The following is a 26605-nucleotide window of genomic DNA, read 5'->3' as shown; positions in this document are numbered from 1 at the left end:
GGGACACCTCACACCCACTCTGCTCAGCAGCCAGCCTGCCTTTGGACACTGCCTGCCACGGGAAACAGGCTTTTCCTTTCAAAAGCTTCAAAGTTCTCATTTTCATGGCTCTGGCGCAATGACAACTTGCCCTTTAGAGGTCCCTTTTGTGGGTCATGGAGTTAGGATTACATATACTGCTTAATAATTAAAAACAAAGCACCATTATTCATTCTAAGCAGAGCATCTCGTCGTATGGTCAAAGCCTACTGGCACAGCTTGGCCAGCTACGATGGTGTTTTGTGCAGTAGCCACTTACCTGGATAGAACACCTCCCAGCAAAGGACATGCTTTCAGGTAAGGCAGGAGTCTTGTTGGCCCCACTGTAAAACTAGTGAAAAAGCACAGATGTGACCTCAGGCAGAGAACTACACCGCAGTGCCTCAACAACGTGTAGACCTTCCAATTTTAACTGATTGCCCAGAAAGAAATACACAGATAGGCAGAAACACTCGATCTCGAACCTGGACCAGCTTGGAACCTCTCGAAAGGCGGTATCCCTAGTTGTCCAAGGGCAAGATCTTGGGGGTGATTTGCCTTGGGGTAATTTGTCCCTAGAGGACAGCTCTTCCCCTTTTACCTGAAGCCAGATGTCAGGTCTCTGCCACAGCTCTTCACTGAGGCCATGACCGCTCCAGCCATGCTTGCTGTTCCTGCAAGTCTTTGCCTATTTTTGAATTCTGTTAAGCTCAAGAGTCGAGCCTGTCCTGTTGCCATCTGGACAGAAGCCCCGACCACACAGAATGCACGCAGCGAGGCTGACAGCTACCTGCTGTACCCTGACTGCACACTACAAGTGTGCACCAGCTATATCCAGGAAACAAGACGTACTTCCAGTTACGCGCATGTATCTTGCGGCAGTAAGCTCTGAGTATTTGGTTTGCAAAGGGTTCATTCGTTCCTTTCAATTTCATCTCAGTCTTACTTTTACAGTATACCTCATCATCCAGCTTCTCTTCATACTGCAGCCATTATTTGCTACTCTTGTTAGTTGCACCTGCTTTTTCCAAAAAGGACCTTTATTAGCAATACTAGTCTCAAGCCGCAGCCCCACTTTTCTTTCATTTCTGCTAGAGCAATACCACCCACTGCAAAGCTCAGCATCTCTATAAATGCTGTGGTTACAAACAAATGCATCCTTCAACAGCCTTTTAAACCATTTTTTTTTCCACAATGCACATTGTAAATAAGGAATAATATATCTTCAAAATTGCCCTGAAAACGTTATTCAGTTAGCAATATAAAAGCCTCACAGTGTCCGAGTAGATGCCCTTGCCAAAAACATTTTATTGTGAGCCAGATAATTCAGTTTGAATTGTACATGGTTTGGTATAATCATTCCAGTAGAGCTTTCTTTACAATTCTCTAACAGCAAGTCACATGGCTCAATAAAGTTTATTGCTGCAAATGCTTAGTGATTCATAGCATGGATGAATCCTGTTTCTTTCCTGGATCAAGTAATCAATAGCAAAATAATCTCCCTGCAATTACATTGCTCTGCATTAAAGAGGTGTGAAGTAAATAAGTACAAAATCTGATAGAAAAAATGTGTACGACATTAAAATGAACCGCAGTTTGGGGTGCCCTGCACCACAGTTCCGCACATGACCTGTGGCAGAGCTATGTCCAGCATACTCCTAGCCTCAAATGATCCTTGCTCAGCTGATCACACACATTGTGCACTAAATCCAGTCAGGACCAACAGATTTTCACCCCATCATGTCCAACATAGTCCTGCTGTGAACACTCTGCACTCACACAGACGCCCCTGGCCACCCCTGTGGGTGACAGTGACCACCTTTATCAGAGCGTGCTGAAAAAGCAAGACCTACGCTCTCTCAATCAACCTTTTCAGCTCTTCCAGTGCTGCTCCTGCACATGGTAAATCAGTGTTTATAACATCCCCCACTGAGCTGAGTGCAAATTAAATCAGGCTAATTTAGTTTGCATCATCGTGTTCAGCTGTGAGTCACAAAAGGAAACAGAGGCATGACAGTTGGGAGAGGGCACATGCTTTGTGACGGAGCTGCTAACTGAGCCTCTTCTGGAGCCCAGCAGGACAGCAATGCTGCACCACCACTGCTTAGGGCCCTGCACGTCCCTGCTCCCTCTAACCTGCTCTGCTTTGCAGATCCGGACCCTGTGGCTCCAGTGACACCACAGCAGGCCACTCACAACAGAAGATAGATATATCATCTGTAATAAACAAGTACAAACCCAGCTATCTATTTATCTGGTTCTAACAGTTTTCTCATAAAAACAGTATGAAAATGATACTGTTTAGAAACAGGCTGTTCTGGGGAATAAAGTGCATACTGTTGTTTTTACTGTTTAATGCCTCCTGACTGGAACACTTATACACGATGGGGTTCCTCTCTAAATATGCGTGTGCTGTTGCACAGGCTTCAATGCAGTGGTAAGCACTTACCTGAGCTTAGTCTTTTGCTTGTGTTTACATTCTTATCTACAATCTACCTCATCCCTGGATCTCAGAGCACTCTGAAAGGATATTTATGAGATTAAGCACTAAAAAGTCACAAAAAGCCAGAGGGAAGGCTGACTATGCCAGTTGAATATAACTCCTTCATACAAAAGCATTAGAGTATGGTCTTTCATCATATGTTCATTCCCATTGGAGCAGTTTCATTCAGTGCCCAGACTAGGCTGTGCACTGGAAAAAAGCCACAACTGTGCTGTCCACAGGAATGCAAAAAACCCCCCACCAAAGCCTAAATCCAAAAAGAAACCACAAAATCAAAAATCCCAATCAAAGCATCAACCTGTAACAGGCATTTACCATGGAAATTTCCAGCCCAAATAAATAAATGGATCCTACAGACAGATGCATCAAGTAACTCTAGCACAGAGTTTGATGTGAATAGCCCCACTCATAATGTGTTCTCTAATGCTCTTCACAGCTATGCACCCAGTTTCTACTATTTAATTAGCTACAACCTACATGTGCCTGCATCATTTAAAAGCACACACACGCACATACACACTCTCTCTCTCTCATCCTGCTTTATAAAATGTAACTGGCAAATATCCAAATGTTTTACCAGACTGCTCCTGTATCATGCTACAGAGAACATCTATTCGCTGCCAATCTCCAGTGACTTTAAGACAATATGTATCAGTTTACTGCTCACTGCACTGTACTTTTCAATCTGCAGAGAAAACCCACTGCCTTTCTGAAAGATGTATTCAGACATCACAGCCTCCATCCACAACAAAGAGATGGAGGCCCAGCTCATTGCTTGGTCAAATCAACTTCAATAAGGCTATACTGACTTATAAAAAAAAAAAAAAGAGATGGTTTGAATGCTTGCAAATCACCTTTCCAAGTCATGGCTAGGGAAAAGCATTCATTCTGAGAGTCCCCAGCCCTTCTTTGCCACGACAGACTCCTGCCCTCTACCATGGGCCTAGCAGCTGCAGAACTGGGATTTCCTCTATTAGATGACAAGCCACGCAGGGCAGGGGATGTTTCTCTCCCAAGCTCAAGAGACCCATCATCAAGCACAGCCTCTGGGCACTACCACAATGTATGCCATCCTATAGCAGTGAAACATCAGCATTAAGTAGGTGACCCAAACAACTCAGCCACTGCACTGCACAGTGTCACACTGTGCACTCGTAGTGATTAGCAGTCTCTTCTCCAGAAGGGCTGTCTGAAGTGAAATAGGACTCATCATAAATGCATTAATTGGCAAGACTTCAGTTCACCAAGTCTGTGATTATTAGGTCAAATCTGCTCTGGGGGAAGACCTTTCATACGAGGTAAATTGCGGGGCTGAGCCCAGAGAGTCCAGCACGCAGAGGAAGTTGAGAGAAAGCAGCCTTCCTCCTCCTGGTACAGGCCTGGGTGTCCCCTCCAGTACAACGTTGCTTCAGGAATACAGCGTCATCATCATCCACTGGAAATTAATGGAGAAAGTTGGTTGAACTCATCCGTCCCTGTGAGAGCTCTGCAATATTCACAATTGAACTGGACTATGGGGCGTTGGACATTCTGTCTCCAGAAGGAGCAGAAGCCATAACAAAGGAGAAGACTTAGAAGCCTGAAGCTCCTTGGCTTCAGTAACCTACTCTGGCAGTGATCAGGTAAAGATACCTTTTTTAATGCTACAGAACAAAACATGCAGTGCCACTTGCAAAGAAGGAACCTGCATTTGACAGTCAGGGAACGGGCTTTACCTCGGATTCCCGGAGATATATGCCTTTGCCATCTTGTGTTAAGTTGCGAAAGGCCTCTGCGAAAGTAAAGGAGCAGCATTAACTTGATAGCCATGAGAGCAACACCAGCCAAGACATTCTGTCTCAGGTAAAACCTCAATGGGAGAGTTTGTAGGCTATTCACAAGTGCATGTGAGCTTCTCTGTTCTGTCACTGGAAGATCCCTGAGGGCCGGAACACAGGGAGCAGCTGAACAAAGTCAGGCATGTTACTGCCTGTCCATCCAGCTGTGACACCTTGAAATGCAGGTCATCCCAGCCTCACCCACCACAGTTTAGAGACACGTGTGAAGCGTCTACATGACAAGCTCACAGACTGAGTTATCAGCAGTCCCACCAAATGTATATTCCAAGGCTCTCCTCTTCCTGGAAAATGAACAGTCTCTACCTGGACTTTACCTACCTCTTCCTACAGAAGTGCAAACCTGCAGGGACCTAAATCACTTTGATATGTACAGCCTGGATGTCTGTAGAAAAGTGACTGGTAGAAAGGTAGAGTGCTTGATTTCTTCTATATCTGTCCCTTGCTTTACAATTGATTACTCTTGGTCTATTCAGAAACCCAATCCTAGTTTTGACCTTGCCACTGCCAGCTGGAGCAGCATCAGAAGGGCCAGACAGAGCTTGGCTGGGCAGCCCAGCTTGCCCGGCCAGCCACGTAACGCCAGCCTCACCTCCCATGATCTCCACTCGAAGCATGAAGCACACAAAGCTCTCAAAGCTGATCTGTAAGTCAGGGTCACCATATCTGATTGCCATCAAATTACAGACTTCATTGCTGAGCGAAATGCCTTCATAAAAGGAGAGGGGAAGAAAAAACAAACAAACAAACAAACAGATTGAGATGGCATCTTCCAGCTGTACACAGTTGCATGTGCTATGGGTGTCCACGCAGCTGTGAGCATGCACAACCGAGTGGCCTTCAGCCGTTCTCCAACAGTTTGGTTTTTCAAACCTCCCCTAAGATAATCAAATATTAGGCAGACCAGACCACTATATGGAAAAATCTCCTCCAGACTTAAATGTGTTCAGATCTGACCCCCTATACTCAGTCCTGCCAGAGCTGGAATAAAATACACATGGACATCCTTTGCTTATGGGGTATGAGGATAATAATAGCAGCTGTGTTTAAGAGCAATACCCCACAAGAGGGTAGTAAAGGAGATGGAAAAAGAAAATCCAGAGGAAGCTCATACAGAAAGCATCAGTCCCAATGTCAGGCAGCATTTGCAAGGAATAAAAGCATTTTCTGTTCATGGCCTGGGATTTTAAGTTTGCTTTAGCAGAGGTCGGCCTGGGTTTCTCACTGTGCTTTCACTGACCAGATGAATTGGGTGAACACACACCAAAAAGAGGAGTGATATTTAAGCTGTTAACATGCAAAATAAGCTAAAAGACTGAGCACCAGCCCCCGCTCAAAGCCCGGTAACAGCAACAGAGCTTGGTCCAGTATTTGGACCTACATGTATTGTCTTCCATTTCTAAATCAAGCTTCAGGCAACCAGTTTTACCTCTGTGCAAGTCCCACACTTTAAGGTTCAGTCCCTGAGCTGTCGTCTTCAGCAGAGGCAGCAATTTACTATGAGCTAGATCTGGCCTCCTGCATGTATCCACACAACCCCCCACAGTCTTTTAAAATTAAATTAGCAACGAACAGGAAGGGATTTAAAAACTGGGTCTAAAATAGGCACTTCTGTTTCAGAGAACTATCAATATGAGACCACACTGGGGCAAAGATTAAGTAGCCCATCCCACAGCCAAATAATTTTCAGATGTGTTTACCCAGCTAAAGAGGGAAGCAGAGATGGCTAAGACCATGCAGCCTGTGATGTTTTCCACTCCCTCCTGGGCTTCACCTACAATTCCCAAGATGTTTCCCAGCCCTGAGCTTTACGACAAAGAGGATGAGACTTGTCAAGATCTGCTGTGGGCTCACCTGTCTCCTGTACAGCTGCATGCAGTTCCACAAGGCCAAGCTTTCCTGATCCGCTAGTGTCTCTTTTCTGGAAAACTTCCTGGGGGGTGAGGGAGATAAAATATTTAAACAACAAAAAAAAAAAACCCACCAAAAACCAACAGATGACACCAAAGGGATTGTGACCAGGGAGATATTGCAAGGGGACACAGAATTTATTTTTATACCGAATAGAAAAGCAGCCTTTTCCACAGGGCTCTGAATTCCTGGATACTCAGTGTGCCAGAGGCGTTCAGCTTCATGGGTGAATTAAGGTCAGAAGATCTCAATTAAATGTCAGAGAGCACCCATTACATAAAACAAAACAAACAAACCCCTAACAAACTACTAGCCACTCCAAACAACAAACTAACATAGCCACTCCAGCATTCAAACAATTGTAATAGGAGAATAATGATTTCTTAGACCACAGGCCTATCTATAGGCTTGATCCTCCTCCCACTAAAGTCAATGGGAATCTGGCTGCTGATTTCAGAGGCAGCAGGAATCAACTCTTTCCCAAACCACAACTCTTTCCCAAACCAATTCCATTCTGTCACAGCTGAACTGTTGTTATGGAGGGTGAGAAGTTCAATAAGAAAGTCCATGTCCTGGTGGTAAAGAAATCACAGTAACACCCAGTCTGCCCGAAGAAATAATGCTCCAGTGAAGTACTGTATGAGTCAGAAGTATCACTCATGCCAAGGATACATCCAGGAGTGCCAAGATACCCTGGCAGGCATCCAGACTGAAACTCAGGCGAAAACTCTGGAAGTCTGGAGAGAGAAGGAAAAAAAATATTGTTTTCAGGAGTCATTGAACATCTCTCAGAAAAATGAAGTCTCAAAATTTCCCCTCACTTAAGAGGGCTCAGGCCTCAAAGCCTTTGTGAAACTTTATACCCACTTGAGAAGACGTATCATTTATGATGATAAAAATATGAGGCAACAGGATGGATTCTACTAGTCTCAGAAAATCCAATATGAGCTCCCTGCAGGCATGTAATATGGAATGAAATATGGTGCACTATCTCAAGCTATTAGAGAAAATGGAAGGAAAAGGACATCCAAAGCTGTAATCCCAAACAGAATTTACTGCATGACCTTGAGCAAAGTCACTTGACCTGAAGAGCTTTGGGGAGCAGCACTGCAGATTAATTGAAACCCTTGTGCTAAGCATCTCTCTCGCGCTCTTTCACAGACACACTGCTAGGTCTGTTAATATAATTAAAAATACAGGCATCACTGAAAACATGATCCTGCATCAAAGCACTGATGAACCATTCCTGGTTCATACATAAGTTACATGAAGAGTAGCAGAAATAGACTCTAATCTCACTGCAAATCATGATTATAGATTGTCTGTAGACTTCCACTGAGCAAGGGACAGAATCATAACTCACCAATCCCTTCTCTGCAGAAAGTGAAGATGTTTTAATCTTGTAATAGCCCTGTTTAGTAAATATGAATCAAGTATTGTAAAATTTTTAAATGTCTGTCTTAAAATTGATCACTTATAAAAAATTAAAACTGTTCAACATAGTCTTCCCACAGATAAGACAGGGCCTGCTGGGTCAGTTTGCAAAGACAGAAGAGCTATCCTGGTCCATTTTTGTAGAAAAGGGAACAATGTCAAATACAGCCTAACTAGAAAAAGCATCACATCAGCCCTTTGTTCATTGTCTTTGTTGCCTATAATTGCTGGATAGTGTATTTTCTGTGTTGCCCATCAGTTGTTACCAGTGAAGAAACTGGGAAGGAAAACTGGGAATAATCATTGTATCTGTAACTTCATTATCATTGTTCAGATAAAAGAGCCACTGCAATACCTCGTTGCTGTCCAGGTAGCATTATTTATAACTAGGGACCAATTATAAGCTTGTGGAGTGCTCCGGGCTGCCACTGGCAGAGTGGATGTCACAATCCTCACGAAAGACAACCTCTGGGCTCGCCTGCTTCTTACAAGCGTAATTACACAGGCTACCCGCACCTCCATTCTGTTTCCCAAACACAAACAGTGCAAGGAACAGCCTTATGCATGCATAGCAGGGAAGAGTAAATAGGAATAGCAGGCAAGAACCAGGCACATCAAGGTAAAGACAAGACCCCTTCCACCACATAACTGCCCACAGATGAGGCTGACTTTTTACACCTTCCAGCAGTGGCACTGCTGAGGCTGTGGCGGTGGCACAGGCATACATCTTCTCAAGGCTGAGGTCAAGCTGGGTTTGGAGGTCAAATCCAGAGTCTGCATCCACACACAGTATCTACGCTTGCTCTTCCCCCTCATTGTTTCAATTGGTGAAATTAAAAATAATCCAAATTCACTAATAATCCAAAGTCATAAGGCATCCCATATAACATTTCAAAGGGAGAGATACCAGTTAAAAGACTCTCAATTTCTGGCTGTAATCCTTCTCTAGAGATGGGATACTGTTTTATCCTAATTGGCTGATCTGGGTCTTTTAGGGAGACCGTGATTGGTTTGATATTTAACTTTTCCACCGCTTCACTTCTAAAATTTCTACCATGTTGATTCACACCCCAGCAAATTCTTTCTCTCTGGAAATCTAACATGGCATCAGAAGAGTCAGTTCAGTCAGATTCAAGTCAGTTTCTCTTCCCAGAAATCAAGAAACAAATACAGGAGCTTAGGCTTTTCTCTAGGAGGGTTTATTTTACAGAAACCTTATTTCTTAGCACTTACTTCTCCAAGATATATTATTCAGGATCCTCTGAAGCTGAACAGCATTTATTTCAGGATTCTGTGATATGGAAGAGAATTTTTAATTTTTAAAATTATTTTTTTTAAGTCTTAAATCACTTTTCTCCCTCTTTTGTTTTCCCAGCATGTCCCATCTTCATTCTCTGCTTTCCTGGCCCCACTCCAGTCACTGTGAAAATCAATAGAAAAGACTCCCTTTGAATATGACAAGATTCTCAGCCTGCAAGAGCTGCAGTCTGCTCTGAGCTAAGTTCTCAGGGCTCCATACAGATCAATGCTGTACTGCAGATTTACACTGAGTGAGGATCCAGACTGTTAACCTTTCAGCCCTAGCACCATCCCTCCCATCAAGCACACTGTCAAGAGACCTGCTTCAAGTATTTCCCTTTTATCATTTACAAACAAAACAAAAGAAACTTTGGAATACTCCCTCCCCAAACTTTTCAAAGCATTGACTTCCCCTCCTCCTTGTTATACTAAAGTTTACAGGTTTTTTTAGAAACTGGGACATTTTTTTGTTTGGAGATATTTTTTTTAAATGTCACTCTTCAAAAAATAAAAGCCTGTTTTCAGATCATTGAGGCATGCCAGGGTAATGCATTAAGAAGTGACAGTACTGCTCACTTCTGTGGGTACTTGGACCTCCTGACTGCAAAGGACAAGCACCTCACAATACATGGCAATTTCTACCACATATGAAAGCCATACCATTCTCCAAATCAGAATCTTAAACAAGTAAAAGCAAAGCAAAAAGTAAAAGCATTGCTTGTTTTTTGTAACAGCTTCCATCAAAATACTGCCATCAAAAGTGCAAATGTGTTTTTGTGAAATTGTGTTTGTCAAATACAGGGTATGCTGCTGAATAAACACAGCCACCTTTTCTGAAAGGTGGAACACTTGCATCCCTCACCATAGCTCACCATCACCTCGCTAAAAATAATCTTTCATAATAAGGATCACATTTCACAAGGAAAATGAGTGAAAAAAGGAGATGATGAGACAGTTGTTATCTACTTCACCTCTCAAAGCAAGTTAGCTTTCAGACAAAGGATACATGAAACAAGTGTCAATATTTCAGGGGCTGTTCTCCAATAGGCGACTTTCCCCAGTGAGTGTAAGAACACCCTAAAGGGTAGGATGGATCCACACAGCCCACCACTTTGTCCCCAGTAGAGGCAATAGGGATTACTTTTTAGGGAGAGCACATGAGAGGTCAGCTTTTGCAGTCCATTCTCCTGTTTCCCTGGCACCCACGCCTGTTGGAAAAGGGATCTTAGAGGACACCTCCCTGTCTAGTCCTTTAGTACCTGTTTATGGACCCGCTGCCCATCAGTTTGCTAACACCTTTTGAGCCTGTTGATACCATCACACCCACAATGTCCTGTGTCACTAAGTTCCAGGCATTCACATCCTGTTGTGCAGAGAAATAAGCCTAGCTCAATGCTACCGTATTTGCTAAGTCAAATCTGCTGCACAGAATCAGCGCTGTACACACAGCCCAGCCTCCTGAGGCCCCTCTCTGTTCCCTGCACTTTGCTGTCCAGACCTCCCTTGAATATCCACATGCTTTTGCTTTCACAGAGCCACATAGTAGCTCTGGAGGAGTTTACTCTGACACACTTATGGACACACTTACCTGTTTAAAATGCTTTGTGAAAAAATCCTCCCAAATCTTGCCTTCATACCTATCAACAATTTCCTTTAAGATATCAAAAGAAAAAAATCATTAACATAAGGAAGAAAAATATGACCACCCGAGTTACTAAAGATGCTTTCTCAAAACTGCATTCTTGTCCCCTGCCCTTCCAAACCTCTTCCCACCACTGCAATCAATGCCACATCACTAACACAGCCCACTTATGCTAAGACAGCTCCCCACCTCACAGAAATTCTATTTCTTGGAAAGAAATACTCAGATAAGACTCAACAGGGAGAAACATTTCCCCCCATCCAGCAAGCTGTGCAACAACAAAGGATGGAGCTTGCTCCGTGCCAAGAAGAGAGAGAAGGGTCTTGGTCCTTCTTTATACAGGAGAATAGAGGAGATGAAAGAACACCACCCCTGTTTATGTCAGGGGACCAGACTATGCTATAAACTCGCTGGCACAAACTGCAGATGTGCATGCACTGCCATTGAGCTCCATTATTTTGAAAATAACCTATATAGCACTGCTCAGGTCCCATGATGTCTTCAAAACTTTCAAGGCATGAAAGGAGTGGGGAGAATGGACCAGGAGTCTCCAAAAAGCCATGGACAGGAAAGACTGCAGAGCAAGTAAGATGGTGTCACTAAAAGAAGTTTGCAAAAAGGCAAAAAAGGCGTCTATAAAATTGCCCACCCCCCACACTTGACTGCATCTGTCTGCATGGTCCAAGGGACTCTGCCTGCGTTAGAGTCCTTTCTTTAGGACTTTCAAAAGTGCCACAACACAAGCACTCACATTCTCACTCAGCCTCTCTGTTAGGGCAGAGCACCAGGAAAAACCCAACATGCAGAGCTGAAGACTGAACCACAGACCTCCCACTTCCCTTATACTCACTCACCTTAGAAAGGGTGAAACTGGTGTTCCCACCCATTTCCCTAGAGGTGCAAAAAAGTCAGACACATTAAGGAGATATCCCAGAGTTGTGTGTTTGTCTATCACAGGTGGCATCCCCCATCCCCAGATGGGGCCCCAATCCGCTGTTGCAGCATATGTTTTTTCCCTAGTGTAACAGCCGCAGTAAGGGAAGCCCTCACATCCATATGGCTCCCCAAGGGCTGCTGGCATCTGAAGTCTCCAAAGCATCATTTCTGCACAAGCAACCACCCTAGCATTGCCAGCAGGGCCTCCTGGCAAACCAATGGTGCATCAAAAACTTGTCCTTCTCTACAGTCTCAAACATGAGCATGCTGCAAGAATCCTTTGTGTGGGCCTAGCTCAACACTTCTTGAAAGGGTAAGGCCAAAAGCAGTGCTTCAGCCACTGAGAATCCTAAGGCGAGAGAAACCCACAGCCACCCTCTCCAGAACAGATTGTGCTGCCTTTTGCAGACTGAAGTCTTTATGCTGCCCCCATTAGACTAGAAATACCAGATCATCCCACCATCCCAGAGAATTAGGTGCTGGCAGAGGGGTAGCAGCATCTTACTGAAGCACATGTTTCCTGGAGAAGACACGCAGGATGAATTCAGACTCCTTCTGAGGCTCCAGGGTGGATGGGACAATCACATAGACACCAGGCTCCAGGTGGAAGTCATGAGTCACTTCCCGCTCATCGAGGAAAACCTGGTGCTTGTTCACAGGCTGATGTTGGGTGAAGAAAGATGGGGGCAACTTTCTGTTGCTTTCCTGGTACTGTTAAGGGACAAAACAGAAAAGTGTTCTGCACCAGCTAAACAAATGGACAAAAGGCCTGAGAGGAATTCACAGGCATGGCATAGACATCCTACCTTCACAGCTCAGATTTCTTTACAGCACAAGCAGATAACAGGGCCCAAAGGACTCAGTCTCCTCCCAGCACATGGTGGTTCTCACTGTGTACCACCCCTGCCCAATACTAATATGACAAAGAACAGGGCTTCTTGCAACTTTGTCAACAATAAGGAAGGAACAGCAATAAAGACTAGGGAGAAGTGTCTCCTGTCAAAGTGGCTACTGCAAGAGTCATTTCCATACTGGCAGAAATGATTGCAGGCAGCAACTGCTCTAGACACTGCTCTTCACTAGACAGAACACTCCTCCTATCCCATAGGTATCATGCACTTTATCCCCAGCTTGTCCTTTGCACTAGGGATCTGGTAGCAGAGGATTTTTCGGAGCGCCTGTGATCTGAGTGTGCTGCAAGAGCAACCTAATCCCTAGCCCTGACTCCACACATATGTCCTTGATCTGCCTGGCACTCTTGGCTCTTACAAATGTTTTGCTCTGCAGACACTTTTCTGCAATAGTAGGATGGATAAAGTGTTGATCCAGGCAACACTGAAATGATTTTTAATGCCACTGAGTGCCTAGGACACAAGCCAAATAAATAATCCTGCTAGCTAAAACCACTGTCACCTTCTGATCTTGGCTGTTCCTCAAAACATTTAGCCATGTTACTCCACAGCTTCATAGTGGAGATGCTATTCCTCTTCCTTTGCCAGTATTTTTCTTACTAATAGAGCAATCTTTCTTCTGAAGAGTTCAGGGTTACTCCTCCTCACGCCCCTTATGTTAAATTCAAAGTTTTTATGTTCCAGTCAATACTTTGTTGACCGTAGTTCCAATGCCTTAGATGCTCTTGGCTTGCCATCTCTCTGTATTGATCTTGGCAACCACTACAAACCTGAAATTAAAGTTCTGGCTGCCACTGTTCCCTCTGGGGTGCAGCACAGCAGTGTGCTAGGGCCACGCTCATACCCGCCTCTGCCAGGAAATTTAATTCACTTGTAACCCTGATAGAGCCCAAAATATTTAAGTCAGGAAAGAGTGGCATCTTACCTCGTGGTTACCATGCTAGAAATACAGTAACTGGGAACACAATTGTGCTGCCCTGACCATACATCCAAACTACTTCTTTAGCAGCCCAAATTCAAAGGGACTTTTGTTTAAGAGGTGTTCTGAGTATTAACAGCGTGGAAGATATGCCCTTTCCAGATAAAAGGAGCTAAGCCTTCCCTGTTTTAAATAGCCCTCTGAGGCTGGGGCTGAAGCTGGGGCTTACATCAGGGTTTAACACTCAGGGCCCTTCCTTAGGTCTAAAAGGCTCCTGGCTAAAGAAAATGTTAGAAATACAGCTGGCCTGAGGAAGATGAAAGCACCTGTAGCATCAGCTCCAGAGCATGCCCAGGCAGAAAGGAACCTGAGCTCTGCAGGAGGCCCCTGACTTCCAGGGACACAGGCTCTCTTCCCACCTCATCCTAAGTCTGGGAAGCAGCAGAAAGGTAGCTCTGGATCCCCTGAGAGCTGCAGGGAGTCTAGCTTAGACACAGCCAAGAACTGGGGCACCATCTCACAACTGAAGCATGGACAAAGTGCTGATCAGGTAAACACTGATGCCACGTCTAACACCTCTGAAGACTCAGTGCAGAAGCTGAACAACTAACAACCCCTTTTAAGGCCACTGAGCCCTCCTGATAGGACTGCTTTTCAAAGAAAGAGTCAATGGATAGCTGTGCATTAAAACCACTTACTGTGGTGCCTCACTGATCTTTGTCAACGTACACTGTGACTAGCTATCAGCCAAGGAACAAAGGCAAACACAACTCCTTCAATGTTGTCATACCAGGTGCACCAGCCCAGATCTCCCAACAAACAGCCAGCAGCAGTGACAGGGGACTCACCTGTAGGTCCACCTGCAGGAAGAAAAGAAACAGAGCATCTGTCAGACAGGGACCTCTGAGTCTCACACAACATAGCCATGTCATTGCTGGGAAGCGGCTACATATGCCTAGCTGCAGTCTTTGCCTTCAAAAACCTCAGCCTCTTCACCTGAAAACCCTTCCTCACAGTAATTGCTCTGTAACTGTGCAAACTCACAGCAGCAACAAAAGCTGTAGCTGTGTTCGAGGGAGGACAGTGGTTCTGCAAGGCACTCTGATAAGCAGAGAATTAAGGGGAGGAAACTCTACTTCTTCTAGAGATATCCACTTATCCCTGGATACACAGGGAACTAGCAGTATTCAGACATGGGCAGCTGCCATATCATACTAAGACCACTTCTCAAGCACAGTTTTACTATGGATGGAAATAGCCCAAGGGCAACACTCCCCCTGCCCCAAAGTAAGGGGACTCCTGGCACCCTTTCCCAACTCTTGCACATACTTTCAGAGAGGGCAAAGTAAAGCCCATTGTGCTCTGAAGCAGGAGGCACTTCTCACTGCTCTACAGGCTAACACACGGCATGCCAGAGAGGCAGCAAGCGGGGCTCAGAGCCTGAGGAAGCCTAGCCCTGATGTGTGAGGAGACTGGGCACAGGCAAGAAGAAAAAAGCACAGATCACCCTGTGCGCAACAAAACTCTTGGTCTGCAAAGCTTTACAGTTTACAGGGGCTGGAATTTTTCCTATTTGGTGAAAGCAAGAAAGGCAAAGAAATTCTTTGCACCCTGTAGAGTGAAAATCCAATGAAGAGGTGAGGAGCTCGGTTCCGGTGTTTGCTGCTGTGTTTCTGCATCAGGGATATAACCACACTGCAGGAACCCTGGCTTTTCTTACCATCTTCAACGGGTAAAACATTCAGCCAGTACTGAGGGTTCATCCAAAAGGTGCCTAAGCAAAACAAGAAAAACATTTTGATGTCATTTCCGTCACAAAATTGGTTGCCAGCTTCCTACGTGATGCCTGATGTTGGACTGAATAGGTGACAAGTTTTCTGGACCTCCAGACACCACAGGAATTTGATCTTAGGGTGCAGTTTGCAAGTTTAGCAGTGCAACCACTATGTAAGACAGAAGGAAGGCCAAAGAGCAAGGAACATTCCTGCTCACCCGCAACTAAGAGCTTGTTTTGCTTATAAATGTATCACTGCCCCTCTATCACCTTCGGTGTATGGGCTAGCTGACTTCAGACCCCACCTGCTCTGCTTCCGGAAGGGCTGAGCCTCTGTATTTCCCACTCACTTTACCTAAATAGCACTTCCTGGAAGTGCTGAGGATGCAAATTTTAATAGATAATTTTAATGCCCCAAAGAAGCTCAGTGCTGGCAATTGATCCTAGGATCCTGCAGCTCATTTCATGCCGTAACCATCCCACTGGCCTGTGTTTGCAAGTGATGCAACTTCTGTCATAGCAGAAGCTAGTCAAAGTCCTTCAGATGCTTATTTCTGAGCTTTGTGTGGAGGGTTAAGGAGGAAGAGCATGTTCTTGTTGCCAATTTTGTATTAACAGGTATAAGATGCTGGTAACTGAGTCGGAAGAACAATGTTACCCCAGAGTCATCCAAAAGAGCACCTCTCACCATGACAGAACCCCAGACTTCCTCCTGCTGTACTTCCTTTAACCCATCTCCCACTCTTCAGGGAGTACATCCACTTCTTCCCATCTTCCTGGCTCATCAGGTCCGGAGTTAATTTACAGATCACCAGATCTACAAAATGAATCTTAAAATCTCGCAGAGACATCCTGAGAAAAAAAGAGTGCCAAGAGACATTTTGTCAGCAGCTTAGTTTAGCCCATATGGCTTATAAAAAAAAAAGGGAGCAGGGAACTTCAAAGCCGCACCATTCTGTGTTACATATGGTAATGCTCATATTTTATTAGGCAGTAAAGAAGAAAGCGTCTGCTCCAACAGCAGCATCTAGAAGTAGCAAATGCACGACTAAAATTTCAGCAAAGGATAGCAGCATAGCGATTAAAATAATATTGCCACCAAAGGGACGGCAGTGAAATGACACGGGCGACAATATTGCCACCCCGTGGCAGAAGCTATGTTTGTTCCCGGTTTCTCCACAAGGCAAGCAAGAACTTCCCAAAGCTGTCTTAAAATGAAAAAGCAGGACAAAAGCTCTTGAAAGCTGCCCATGCTTCCAGCAGCCCTTGGAGACCCGACAGCGTCCCCCTTCTCCCTCACTCCTGCCATTGAAGAACAGTGCACCTAATTCTGCGTCAGCACAGCTACAGCTTCTCACATCGTCAAGCAGGAGAGCAAGAAAGTAAGCACGAGCTGTTACAAAGCAGATCCCATATGCCTCGACCCAAATGGCAACGTGCTGCTTCATCTCCAGACGTAGCCCCAGAGCTACTGGCAGAGAGGATAGAAGTGAGACTGCGCTGTTACCAGAATTCTCCATCCTCCTTCTTTTTCCTCAGCAAAATCTTCTCCTTCGGGCTCAGCAGCTCCCATTTGTAAGAGCTGAGTGCAAAAACATCAGATGACTAGCCAAATGTGGCCTCAAATGCAAGGCAGAGTACAGAGCTTTCCACTATAAAAAGAGGCCAACACCCCATCTCCATATTTATCCCCCACTAAAACAGGCCTCCCTGTGCCTTCAGCCACGGGACGCTCTCCACAAGCAGTCTGGGTCCCATGAGATATAGCCAAATGGCTCCAGTTTCCTCCAGCAAAAGCCAGAAGTGCTCCATTTCCATCAGCCAGTCCATTCACTTGCACACGCAGCTTCCAAGTGCTTAAAATATAAAAATCTAGGCCTGTTTTGTTAGTTAATTTTCTGTCAAAGGAGATGTAATAGGAAGAGTGTTCGGCATAATGAATGAATGACTAGGACAGCACAAGAGGCAGCTGGGAGCCATTTAAAAGGCAGGCCTACAGTACGCTGCTCATTATGCTCTTCAACAGGAACAGCTGGTAGTTGTCATTAAGTGACAGGCGTGCATCAGAGAAGTTACTGCTCTGCAGACAAGGTGAAAGTCACTCACATTCCCAGCACTGCCCTGTGCTCTTGCTCTTCCCTCCTCCCTACCCCTGACCCTCAGCAAACAGGATCTGTGCAGGGAATGAAGCAAAGCTTGGAAGGAAGGAACATGCTCCGCTTCAAAGAGGACTAGGACACAAGTCTACAGTTTCCCATGGTCCAGAATACAAACCGCTGCCTTTCATGGATCCCAAACAAAAAAATCAGGCAGATGCAAATACAGGGTCCAATTGCCTCACTAGCTGCTTCCTCTGATCTCATACTCGGTTGTATTTCCCCAAGTGGCCAGGACAGAGGACTCCTTCACAGCCACCCAACTCCAACACTTTGCAGTCCATGGAGGACTTTGCATAGTCCCTCCCATGATAAAAGGCCATGTGCCCTGAAACAGGCCGTTTGTTTTGAGCCTCCTACACAGCTATGTCACTTTGCATGCCATCCAGCTCACAGCAACGTGGCCAGCATCTGATGTTCATATTATGTTTCTGCTGGTATTCCATGAATGGAAAAGCAGAACTGAGCTTGTTGAAGCTGCATGTGTGAAATGAGCCCAACTACGTGAGCACTATCTGCTGGAGAAATACAAGTCTATCGAGTCATTGCTTTGACGCCAGAGGGTCTGTACAAGCAACTAATCTTAATGCGGCTCTCAGCACTAATTCATGCCTGAAGATGGCAGCAGCTTTCCTCCAAGAAACCTTTCCTCCCAGCATCAGACCTTCCCGGTTTTAAACTCACCTGTCACTCCAGTCTCCTTTCCATTCAATTTTTCCCCATGGATTTCTCAGTCTCACTAGGTTTTCTGGTCCGTATTGACAGGTCACCTGCGGAAAAAAGTGACAATGTGCTTACCAAGGTCTCAGCAGTTCCCATCTGGTTTATACCACTGTACTATGCCAGATACTAACAAAGATTTTGTTTGTTCTCATAGATGCCAGCAAATATGATGATAAAAATCTATGAACGTGCAACTCTGAATGCCGTCACAAAGAGATTAAGATGCTTTATCCTACCTTCTACATCTGAAAACAGAAACCACAAACCTAATTTGGAGGTTTGACCGTAAATTCCTCTCCCTTTCCAACATCTGCTCATTTTGTGCTTATGTGGGGGCAGGACTGTGCTGTTCTGAAAGCTAAGTCCTACCCCAGCACCATGGGACAGCACAATGCGATCCATGGGGTGGCCACATAGATTAGTGCCTTCTGAACTGGGGTGCCATGGTGGGAGAAGAGGGAGCCAGGCCAACAAGGGGCTTTGTCTGCAGCATACAGCAGAATGGCTGACGTCACATCAGCTCCACATGCTTGGTCAATTCCTTACTCCTGCCTGGCTCTTCATGACATCAGTGGCATCACAACAGTGACAGACTTGTTGCTGATAAAGTCCATACCTAAAACCCTCCTACTGTGCATGGGAGACACAAGCATGCATCATTCAGATCATAGTATCTCTTCCAGCTTTCATAGCATCTCCTGCTAGAGGTACTGAACGTGCTTTCACCCACACCTATATCACATACCCAAAGCCCGACAAAGTCCTTTGTCATCCTTGTCAACCTCCTTTTGAAGCTGGACAAGATAATCATCCATCAATCCAGAATGAGAAAGCTCAAGCTTTCTCTCACTTTCTGGGACCTGTTATTTTACTGTCCATTACCTCTAGAAAAATGTCTTTAGGGGACTCCCAGTGATACTTCTGGAGAACAGTGGGGTCCACTTGCATTCTCTGCACAGGAGCCCAGCTCGGTTCCCTTACTTAGGCCCTGATTCACATTTCATCTGAAGTTTTTCATATTTTGGTCCCTGTATTCCATTATCTTTACTTCTCTACGTCTGCTCCTCTGACATCAGAGGAAGGCTTTTTACCCCCATGTAGGTTTCAGCACATCCTCCCAGCATCCCCAAAGGCCAGTCCTCTCATTCTTCACAGCTAAGATGCTCTCAGCAGAGCCCTATGAATCGTTCCCACCTTTAGAGATATACTGACCTATAACCATTGTCCTTTACATCAAGGTCATGAGACTAAAATGGACATACTTGAAGGTGAATCTCTGCAAAACATGCAGTCTCTTTTAGTCTCTTGGACAAAGAGAAGAGCACTGGGGGAGGAGACACCACAGTTGCCCTGCTTAAGGGTTGAACCTATGACTGCAATAAAAATTGCTGACATCCAAACAAATCTGGACCCTGGACATCAAGGCTAGTCTTACCTTTCTAATACCGGTTACTGTGTAGGCATGGCCAGCAACAAGCCCATTCTTCAGGACCTTTGTTGCCTGTACACAAGGAAGAGAAACCGAATGAAAATAAACTTTTTATTCTATCCTTACTTACACAGCAGACTCATACCACTATGGAGAATGGTTTGAACTGAAACAAAAATTTAAGTCTAAACTCCCAACAGCCATAGTTTGCAGTATGCTTGGAACTGAAAGGTTGATTGGGAAGGTCCCTTCCTAAATTGTGGATCTTCGGTTCCTAAATTGTGGATCTTTGGCTAGAGACCATCTCATTTTTAAAAGTCCAGGAGGTCAGGCTTTGATTTGCAGAATGGTAGGGTTTCCCAACAGCTAAAGTATTAGCATAAGGCTTAGATGCCAAGATTTGAATTCATGTTCCGAACTACACACCTCTCTCTTAGCTATAAGCTTATTCCATGAGTCTCTGTCACTGCATCATGTGCAAAAATGGAAAAAATATTTAACAAAAACAGGAAAATGCAGTAGGTCCTTATTTAATAGAGGTTCTTTGATGGATTAACCAGTTCCTAACATAACAACAGGGAGCTGAGAGCAGCAGGGAATCAATCCATGTGCAAAGTTTAACATTAAGAATGTGATTTCTACTAAGTCACATGTGGCAGTTTTGATACATTTTAAGCCACAATGACTAGCTGAGCAGAGGGTTTGCAAAGGCTTTTAGCTGTGAAGCCAATTGTTGTCACTCCAAGTCTCACCCCTAAATGTGTCTGACAGCCCATGAGAGATCTGCTGTAGGTTGCTCTTGTCAGGATACCCCACAGATCAGGAGGAGCTGCTGCAAGCTTTATCCTTATATTAACACCACCTGTAAAATCCACCAAGGCTTCTGAAACTTGCCCAATCTGCAGATCTTCATAGGAGCCGTACAGCCTAGCAAGAGACATCAATATATTCTTGGGGTTATAGTCACAGATGATAGGTTGAGAACAGCATACCAATGAAAACATACAACAAAGGTCTGCAAAAGCAAAAGGAAGGCTGTAACTCATGTTTAATCTTAGGGGAACCTTGGATATTTAGGAAAAGGGGATCATAGCAAATTGTCTCTACGATTGCCCATAGTCTGAAAGGGACTCTTCACTCGCTGTCATCTCCCACTGCACAGTAGTGAGAACATGCCCATCGCTACTTCTTTGATAACTGTGCCTTAACAAATGTCACCTCACTTCATCACCAGACGCCACGCTGTATCTAAGTTATAGTGCCTTGAGGGACGTGCTGTCTGGAGAGCTCAATCTCCAATCTGATTTTCTTTACCATTGCAGCACAACTTTCATCAGTCTTTTTGTTCTAATGTTAACATCAAATGAAAATAACTGAACTTTCCCACCTTTGTTGTGATCTTTCTCTCAATGTTAACTAGTTTTTTTCCCCTGCTCTGCAGAGATTATTTCAACCCAATATTAACAAAATTTATCAGATATGCCTTGTGCTTTCTTCTTAGCCCTGATAAACAACTCTAGATAAAACACCCTGTAAAGAAGCCAGTATTCTTACCATGCCACATGACTTATTAAATGCCTCAGTTCTGGGGGACCCAAGAGCAGGAACTTCTACCAAAACCAAAGTACAATGTTTCAGCAGACCCCCAAAATGAAACTCCTTGGAAGTTTCTCAGACTGGTAATACATCAAGGGAGGCATCAGAAAACATTTACCTTTGAAAATCCCTATCTGTGGCCTTCCACTCCTCTGTAGTATCTACATGAAGGCATCAGCCTAGCCAGTACAGCCCAAACAGTGATAACACTCAGAGGACAGTCTGTTTTCACACCTACTCCTAAACCCTTAAACTGAAAAGCCTGGATTGATAACAGCTACTGCAGTGGCAGCTTTTACTGCGTAATAATAGAAAGATGAGAACCATTTACTACACTCCAAATATGACAAGGCCTAGGAGATGCATTTATAAACAAGAACAAACTGTGTAGGCACCAACCAACATATTTTAGAGACACTATTTGCATAACTTGGAATGAGTCACTTACTTAGCATATGCCTTCTCCAGAAGGGCTCCCCAGAACACATTCTTATAGACTGAGGAAACAAAGACCAGCTCCCCCACCGTGTTCACTGGCAGGCGATCATCAACCACCACATCAACCCATTCACCAAAGTGCCAGAACTGTCAAGGGAAAGAAATGAGCTGTTTCCCTTGGAAGGGACCTCCCCTTGAAATAACAGGAAAGACAAGACAGCTTAGCTATGGGCACAGAGCAAGTTGCTTTGGGTCAGTAAGCTGCACTAACTCACCTACAGAACCAACTCCTCAGCCCCACCTTGCCAGAGGAGAAAACAAATCATGCATCAGGTGTAAAAGGATGAAGCAGGGAAAATTAGGCACAGATGGGCTTCTGGGGAAGGAGCTCCTAACTGCAGGGTAGTGGCATTACATCAAGAGCTGGGCAAAGGGGCAGCAGGTCGGAGCAGATGTGCTCAAGTCCTTCTGACCCTTGCTACTATAGAGGAAGAATTTTGCCTGGATTAAAATATAGGTAGGGCACAGCTGGAGAGAAGGACTAAGCAGAGGTATATCCTCAGAGTGGCTTGTCATTGATCCGCTGCCTGCACTGCTTTGTGGGAGGCAGGTGGGCTACTCTCCAGGCTGGGATACCCTCTGGCTACTTGCCCCTCGCCAAGGGGAACTGCACACAAATTATCTAAGGTTGTGACATAAAATGGAACAGGATTTCTGAAAACCTCCTGCATTCTGCGGGAGCAGAAGTACCCGGAAGTGGAAAATGCCAGCATATTTCCTCTCAAAGCTCTGGTTTTGTGGCACGACTGCAGCCAAGATGTCCTGGTGGAACGTCAGGGCTTCCAGGGCCGCCAGGAACCAGCAGTTCTCTGTGCCAAGACAAACGGACACATGCAGTTGGCTGAAAAGCACAAGTTGTCAGCCAAGTTCAGGAACACCACCAAGATCCTAGCAGAAGAGCTGTCATGCTGATGTCTTTACAATTATAACAAATCATACACAGAAAATGAGACGATCCAGATGTGTGTTTACTTAACCTAACCATGATTGGTTTATAATTGTACTGTCATGATCTTTGCATTTGGATACTGTTTGGTTAAGTAAGAAATTTAGCAAGAAATAGCTCTCAATGGAAACTTTCTTGGTTTTAACTGACATTGTGTGGGGTTTTTGTTCTCTGTAAAGGCATACTATAAAAAAAAAACCCAAACTTTTCCCTTTTTCTTTGAAAACATTAATTTTTTCAGAAAATAAAAATAATTTCTAATGGCTCTCACATGTAAGACTGTATTTATCAGACTTCCTGTTCAGGGGCTTAAAACACTTAAAAATTAATGTAGTCCAGCTCCTACCTGTTTTGCAGATGACTATGTCCTTTTACTTTAGGTAACATGGGCATAAAAATCATTTTTCTAACTGCAAAGCTGAGAAGAGAACACACACACTAAACCTGAGATACAAAGATAGCAAAAGTCTCAGATTTTGCTGCTTCTGTGGTCTCTGTTCAATCATCAAACAGCAGCATTACAGAGGATTAAGAGCACAGGATCACTTCCTATTGCAGTATTAGCACGCACAGAAGCAACACAGAGTGGCAATTTCAGCTTGTGGAGACACCTCTCACCCCCTCACATCCCACCTTGAAGCTTGCCAGGATTTTTACTGAGCTTCTCCCATCTTAATGATTGCTTCATCCACCCCATGCCAAGTGAAGAGATAAGGATATGCACACCTTCTATTTCTATGTCAAGTTTTATACAGTCAAAAATTACATGAAAAATGTCACCTTGTGTAAGAACACTTAAGATATTTTTACAAACGAGCTTCCTCACCCACCAATCCTTGGCAGAGATCAAGTTGCTTTCTGTTTGCAGCATAAAATACTGGACTTCTGTGCAAAGCCTAGGAAGCACACAACCAAAAAAAAAAAAAAAAAAAAAAAAAAGGAGGAAAAGAGTCAAGTCAGTAGTAATATGAGCTGGTTTAGCTTGAAGTCAAGGACTTTCTGCGTGCAGAGCTGAAATTTTCTAAGATGGGAAATCCAGTGAGTTCCTAGTCTAGGGTGTAAAACCCTCATGGATATTGACACAAAACACTCCTTCTGCCTGTTCAAAGCTTTCAAAATACTTAGGGTCCCTTTTGTTCCAGCAGACATTGTTTGCTTTGTGTATAACTCTAACGTTATGTGCTCTGACTAACCTGACACAAGCCTGGGCAAGCATTTGTGCTTGGTCTACACTGAATTTTGTCTCTAATTTAAGCCACTGGTGCTGAGATACATTATCATTGGTCTCCACAAACACCTTGCTTGGAAGACAACCCTTCAGACCTGCCAGCCCTGCTCCTCCACAATTACCAACAAATTTCTGCTAAAAGAAACTAAAATGGCATAGCATAACTGTTCAAACTTTCAGCTAACCTAGCTGACATCTCCACAATTTGACTGACAATCAAGCTACAGACTAACCAATGGCTGCTACAGAAGTTCCTGTTACTGTGACAAGAGTGGGTCTGTGAATAATTGTTGAGAAAGAAATAATGTTGATATTTTTTTCTTCTCACAGCTGCCTCTGGGGTTAAATTAATAACCTAAGTGTCAAACTTATGTTTCACTTGAATGACCCACAAATTGCTCAAGCTAGTTTTCACACTGTTGGTTTCCCCTTCAGGCAGTAGCAGAGAAACAGCAAACCCTCAGAAGACACTTAGAGTAATTAGACACCAACCCCTATCCTCGGTGAATTTGGGTGTTGAGTTTGCAGGCCATCAGTCATAGATGCAGCAAGCTACAAGCCTGCAGGCTGAACAGCAGAATCTCAGCATTTCATCTGCAGTACAGGGACTGAAGGATGCACAGCATCCATCCGCAGAGAGCCTTTGCTGGGCTAAGTTTGGTATTCAGAGCAAATGCCAGCCTTCTTCACGAGGCAGTTTTAGAGCAGCAGAACAGTGGACTGAGAGACACAGGAGGTGTCAAGTCCATTTCAGTATCTCTGGGGTGGAGGGACACCTGAAGGGCTTTGTAGAGGCCAGGACTCATGTTAACCTTTCCCTCCCAAATACCTCTATGCTGATACAGCTGCCTCAGCTGCAGTGCCCAGCACAACCCAGCTCAGGTCCCTGAGGACTCCACTCTTTCTCTGCCTGCAGATCCTGACTTAATACAAACTGTCTGTGAGACCAAATTACATATGAAACTCTGAGAACCAGGTCTGCTGTTCCCAAGGTCTCCTGCTTGCTTTGCAAATGTACTCCTAATTTCCTGGTAATTTTCATGAGTTTTGCAGAAACTCAGCCCTTCTACGAAATTAGTTAACTCTGACAAAATGTGACAGCTAGAAAATAACTTAGCTAGGAGATATCTGCTATTACCTGGCAGAACTGCCTTACAGACACAGTAACGTAAGGAGTCAGTGTTACTGAAATTTTTGGTTAATTCTATACATTGCTTTTAGGAAGATCTAACTGTCTGTATGTTTCTCAGCGGCTCAGTAAGAACAGAACTGCCATTGCTAGTAAAAGGCCTTATCTAACTGTGCCAGGCTCCTGGCCTGGCCTCCTAGGCTTGCTATCTATCTATTTGTTATGAGAACTTGCTCTGTGACCAGCCCTTACAACCTGGTCTCTCGTGATGTTCAGTTCAAGCATGGGATACCAGCAAAGGCCTTGGAAATATGGGCACAAGCAGAAAACAGAGGCCCCAGAACTACAAACAACTCACTGATAGCCAGTTACTGGTCCTGATCAAAGCTCAGCCTTGAGAGCTGGGAAAAGACTGCTCCAAGTACAATAGACTAAACAGTTAAGCAGAAAAAAAAGCAGCCCAGCAAGAAGATAAGGCACCTGCCACTGCCTGTGAAAGTAGCAGCCTCCAGCATCACAATGGTTTGTTGTCCATGGGAGAGAGGTCAAAGGCTAAGAACTGTCTAGAAAGTCAGCAATCTAAAAGGTCAAGATCTTGATTTTTGGGGAGCAGGATCACTGGCATGAAAACTGTCATCGTGAAAAGATGATGGGATCACTGGAGATGTGAGCTCCAAGGACACACACTCCCCCTGCTCCCTCCGTCTGCTCTCCCTACCTGCTCCAAGCATTACTGGATATAAACTGAATAAGGCCAATTATGATTTTGGGCAACAAATGCTTTAAAGGCAATTATGAAGCTCCATGTACTCCAGCTTCCAAAATGATAGCTTTGTGTCATTTTGGTATAATCTCTGGAAGCATTAAAGCACACCTAAATCAAAGTCTAAAAGCAGTCTGCTAAATGCTAAATCTATTTGCTGGCTATCAGCTGAAATTACCCTACTACACTAGAGTATTCACTGCAAATCACTTACATGTGGCCTCTTCCACTGTAAATTTTGGGGTAGCTTCTTTAGCAGTGCTCCTGTTCCAATAGAACTTATGTGAGCAGGGAAGGTGTCATCTGTGAACAGGCATTTGTTCTTCAAGCAGGTCTCCAGCAGAGTCTGGTAGTTGTGCTGAATGGGTGGGGTGTGTTTTTGAAAGATACTCCTGCCTAAAGGCACAGGTGACTTCTTTTTTTTCAAGCAAAGCAGAAAAGGCATGGCAATGTCCACAGCAATACCAGGATAATTTTTCCCACAGAGGATTCTGCAGGGATCTCACCCTGCACAGTCCTGCTGGAAACTCCTGGTTTCTTGGGATGAGGCACACCTTCTCCAGAAGAATTCCTGATGATTAAAACAAGTATAAAAAGTCAATTTAATCATGGCTTTTAGAATTTCCTTCTTAGCTGGGGGGAGGGGGGGTAGGAGGGGTGGCACTCCCAGGAGGAGTGGGGACCCACCCAAATCTAAACCAGCACCTATCACTGTGTTTTCAAGGCTTTACATTTGCTGTAGAGCTGAGTGCAATCAAAATGAGTGACCCCACTGATTTTTACTGGGGCTTTGAAACCATACACATGGCTATTTTCAGTCTCTCTCTGGACTATTTTAGGCTCTCCAGGATATTTTTATAACTTGCTGCAATATGAACGACAGCCTTTATTCAATCACATTCTGGCATGTGGTTATTTCCACCACTCCCTTCCCCCCCACCCCCAACCCCCCCTC

At 44.5% G+C, this 26605-nt stretch overlaps 1 protein-coding gene across 1 annotated transcript; it reads right to left on the bottom strand.

The window, feature by feature from the left end:
* Positions 1 to 3698: 3698 nt before the first annotated feature.
* Positions 3699 to 26215, bottom strand: CAPN14 (calpain 14). Its single transcript, XM_055816680.1, has 20 exons — positions 25865 to 26215; positions 23357 to 23426; positions 22275 to 22393; positions 21535 to 21671; positions 20243 to 20417; positions 19497 to 19562; positions 18023 to 18108; positions 16690 to 16764; positions 15871 to 16034; positions 15011 to 15182; positions 12084 to 12293; positions 11497 to 11533; positions 10589 to 10651; positions 8935 to 8992; positions 6940 to 7004; positions 6417 to 6485; positions 6211 to 6289; positions 4949 to 5065; positions 4237 to 4292; positions 3699 to 3956 (listed from the first exon to the last, which is right to left on the bottom strand). Exons 1-20 carry the CDS (start codon positions 26093 to 26095, stop codon positions 3930 to 3932), a joined length of 2076 nt encoding a protein of 691 aa, XP_055672655.1. The 5' UTR covers positions 26096 to 26215; the 3' UTR covers positions 3699 to 3929.
* Between the last annotated feature and the right edge of the window lie 390 nt (positions 26216 to 26605).

This window comes from Falco peregrinus, chromosome 11 (assembly GCF_023634155.1).
Source record: "Falco peregrinus isolate bFalPer1 chromosome 11, bFalPer1.pri, whole genome shotgun sequence".
Lineage (NCBI taxonomy): Eukaryota > Metazoa > Chordata > Aves > Falconiformes > Falconidae > Falco > Falco peregrinus.
The sequence above is the reverse complement of the archived record's forward strand: the minus strand, read 5'-3'. Positions and strand labels throughout refer to the sequence as shown.

What these genes read in the sequence shown, in the direction of transcription:
- CAPN14 (XM_055816680.1), bottom strand. Translation starts at nt 26,095, where the DNA reads ATGCCTTTTCTGCTTTGCTTGAAAAAAAAGAAGTCACCTGTGCCTTTA. An exon ending in GTATCTTGGCACTCCTGGAT is followed by an intron (nt 6,486 to 6,939) that starts GTATCCTTGGCA and finishes TCACCCATGAAG; the next exon opens with CTGAACGCCTCTGGCACACT. An exon ending in TGCAGCTGTACAGGAGACAG is followed by an intron (nt 5,066 to 6,210) that starts GTGAGCCCACAG and finishes CCTTTTATGAAG; the next exon opens with GCATTTCGCTCAGCAATGAA.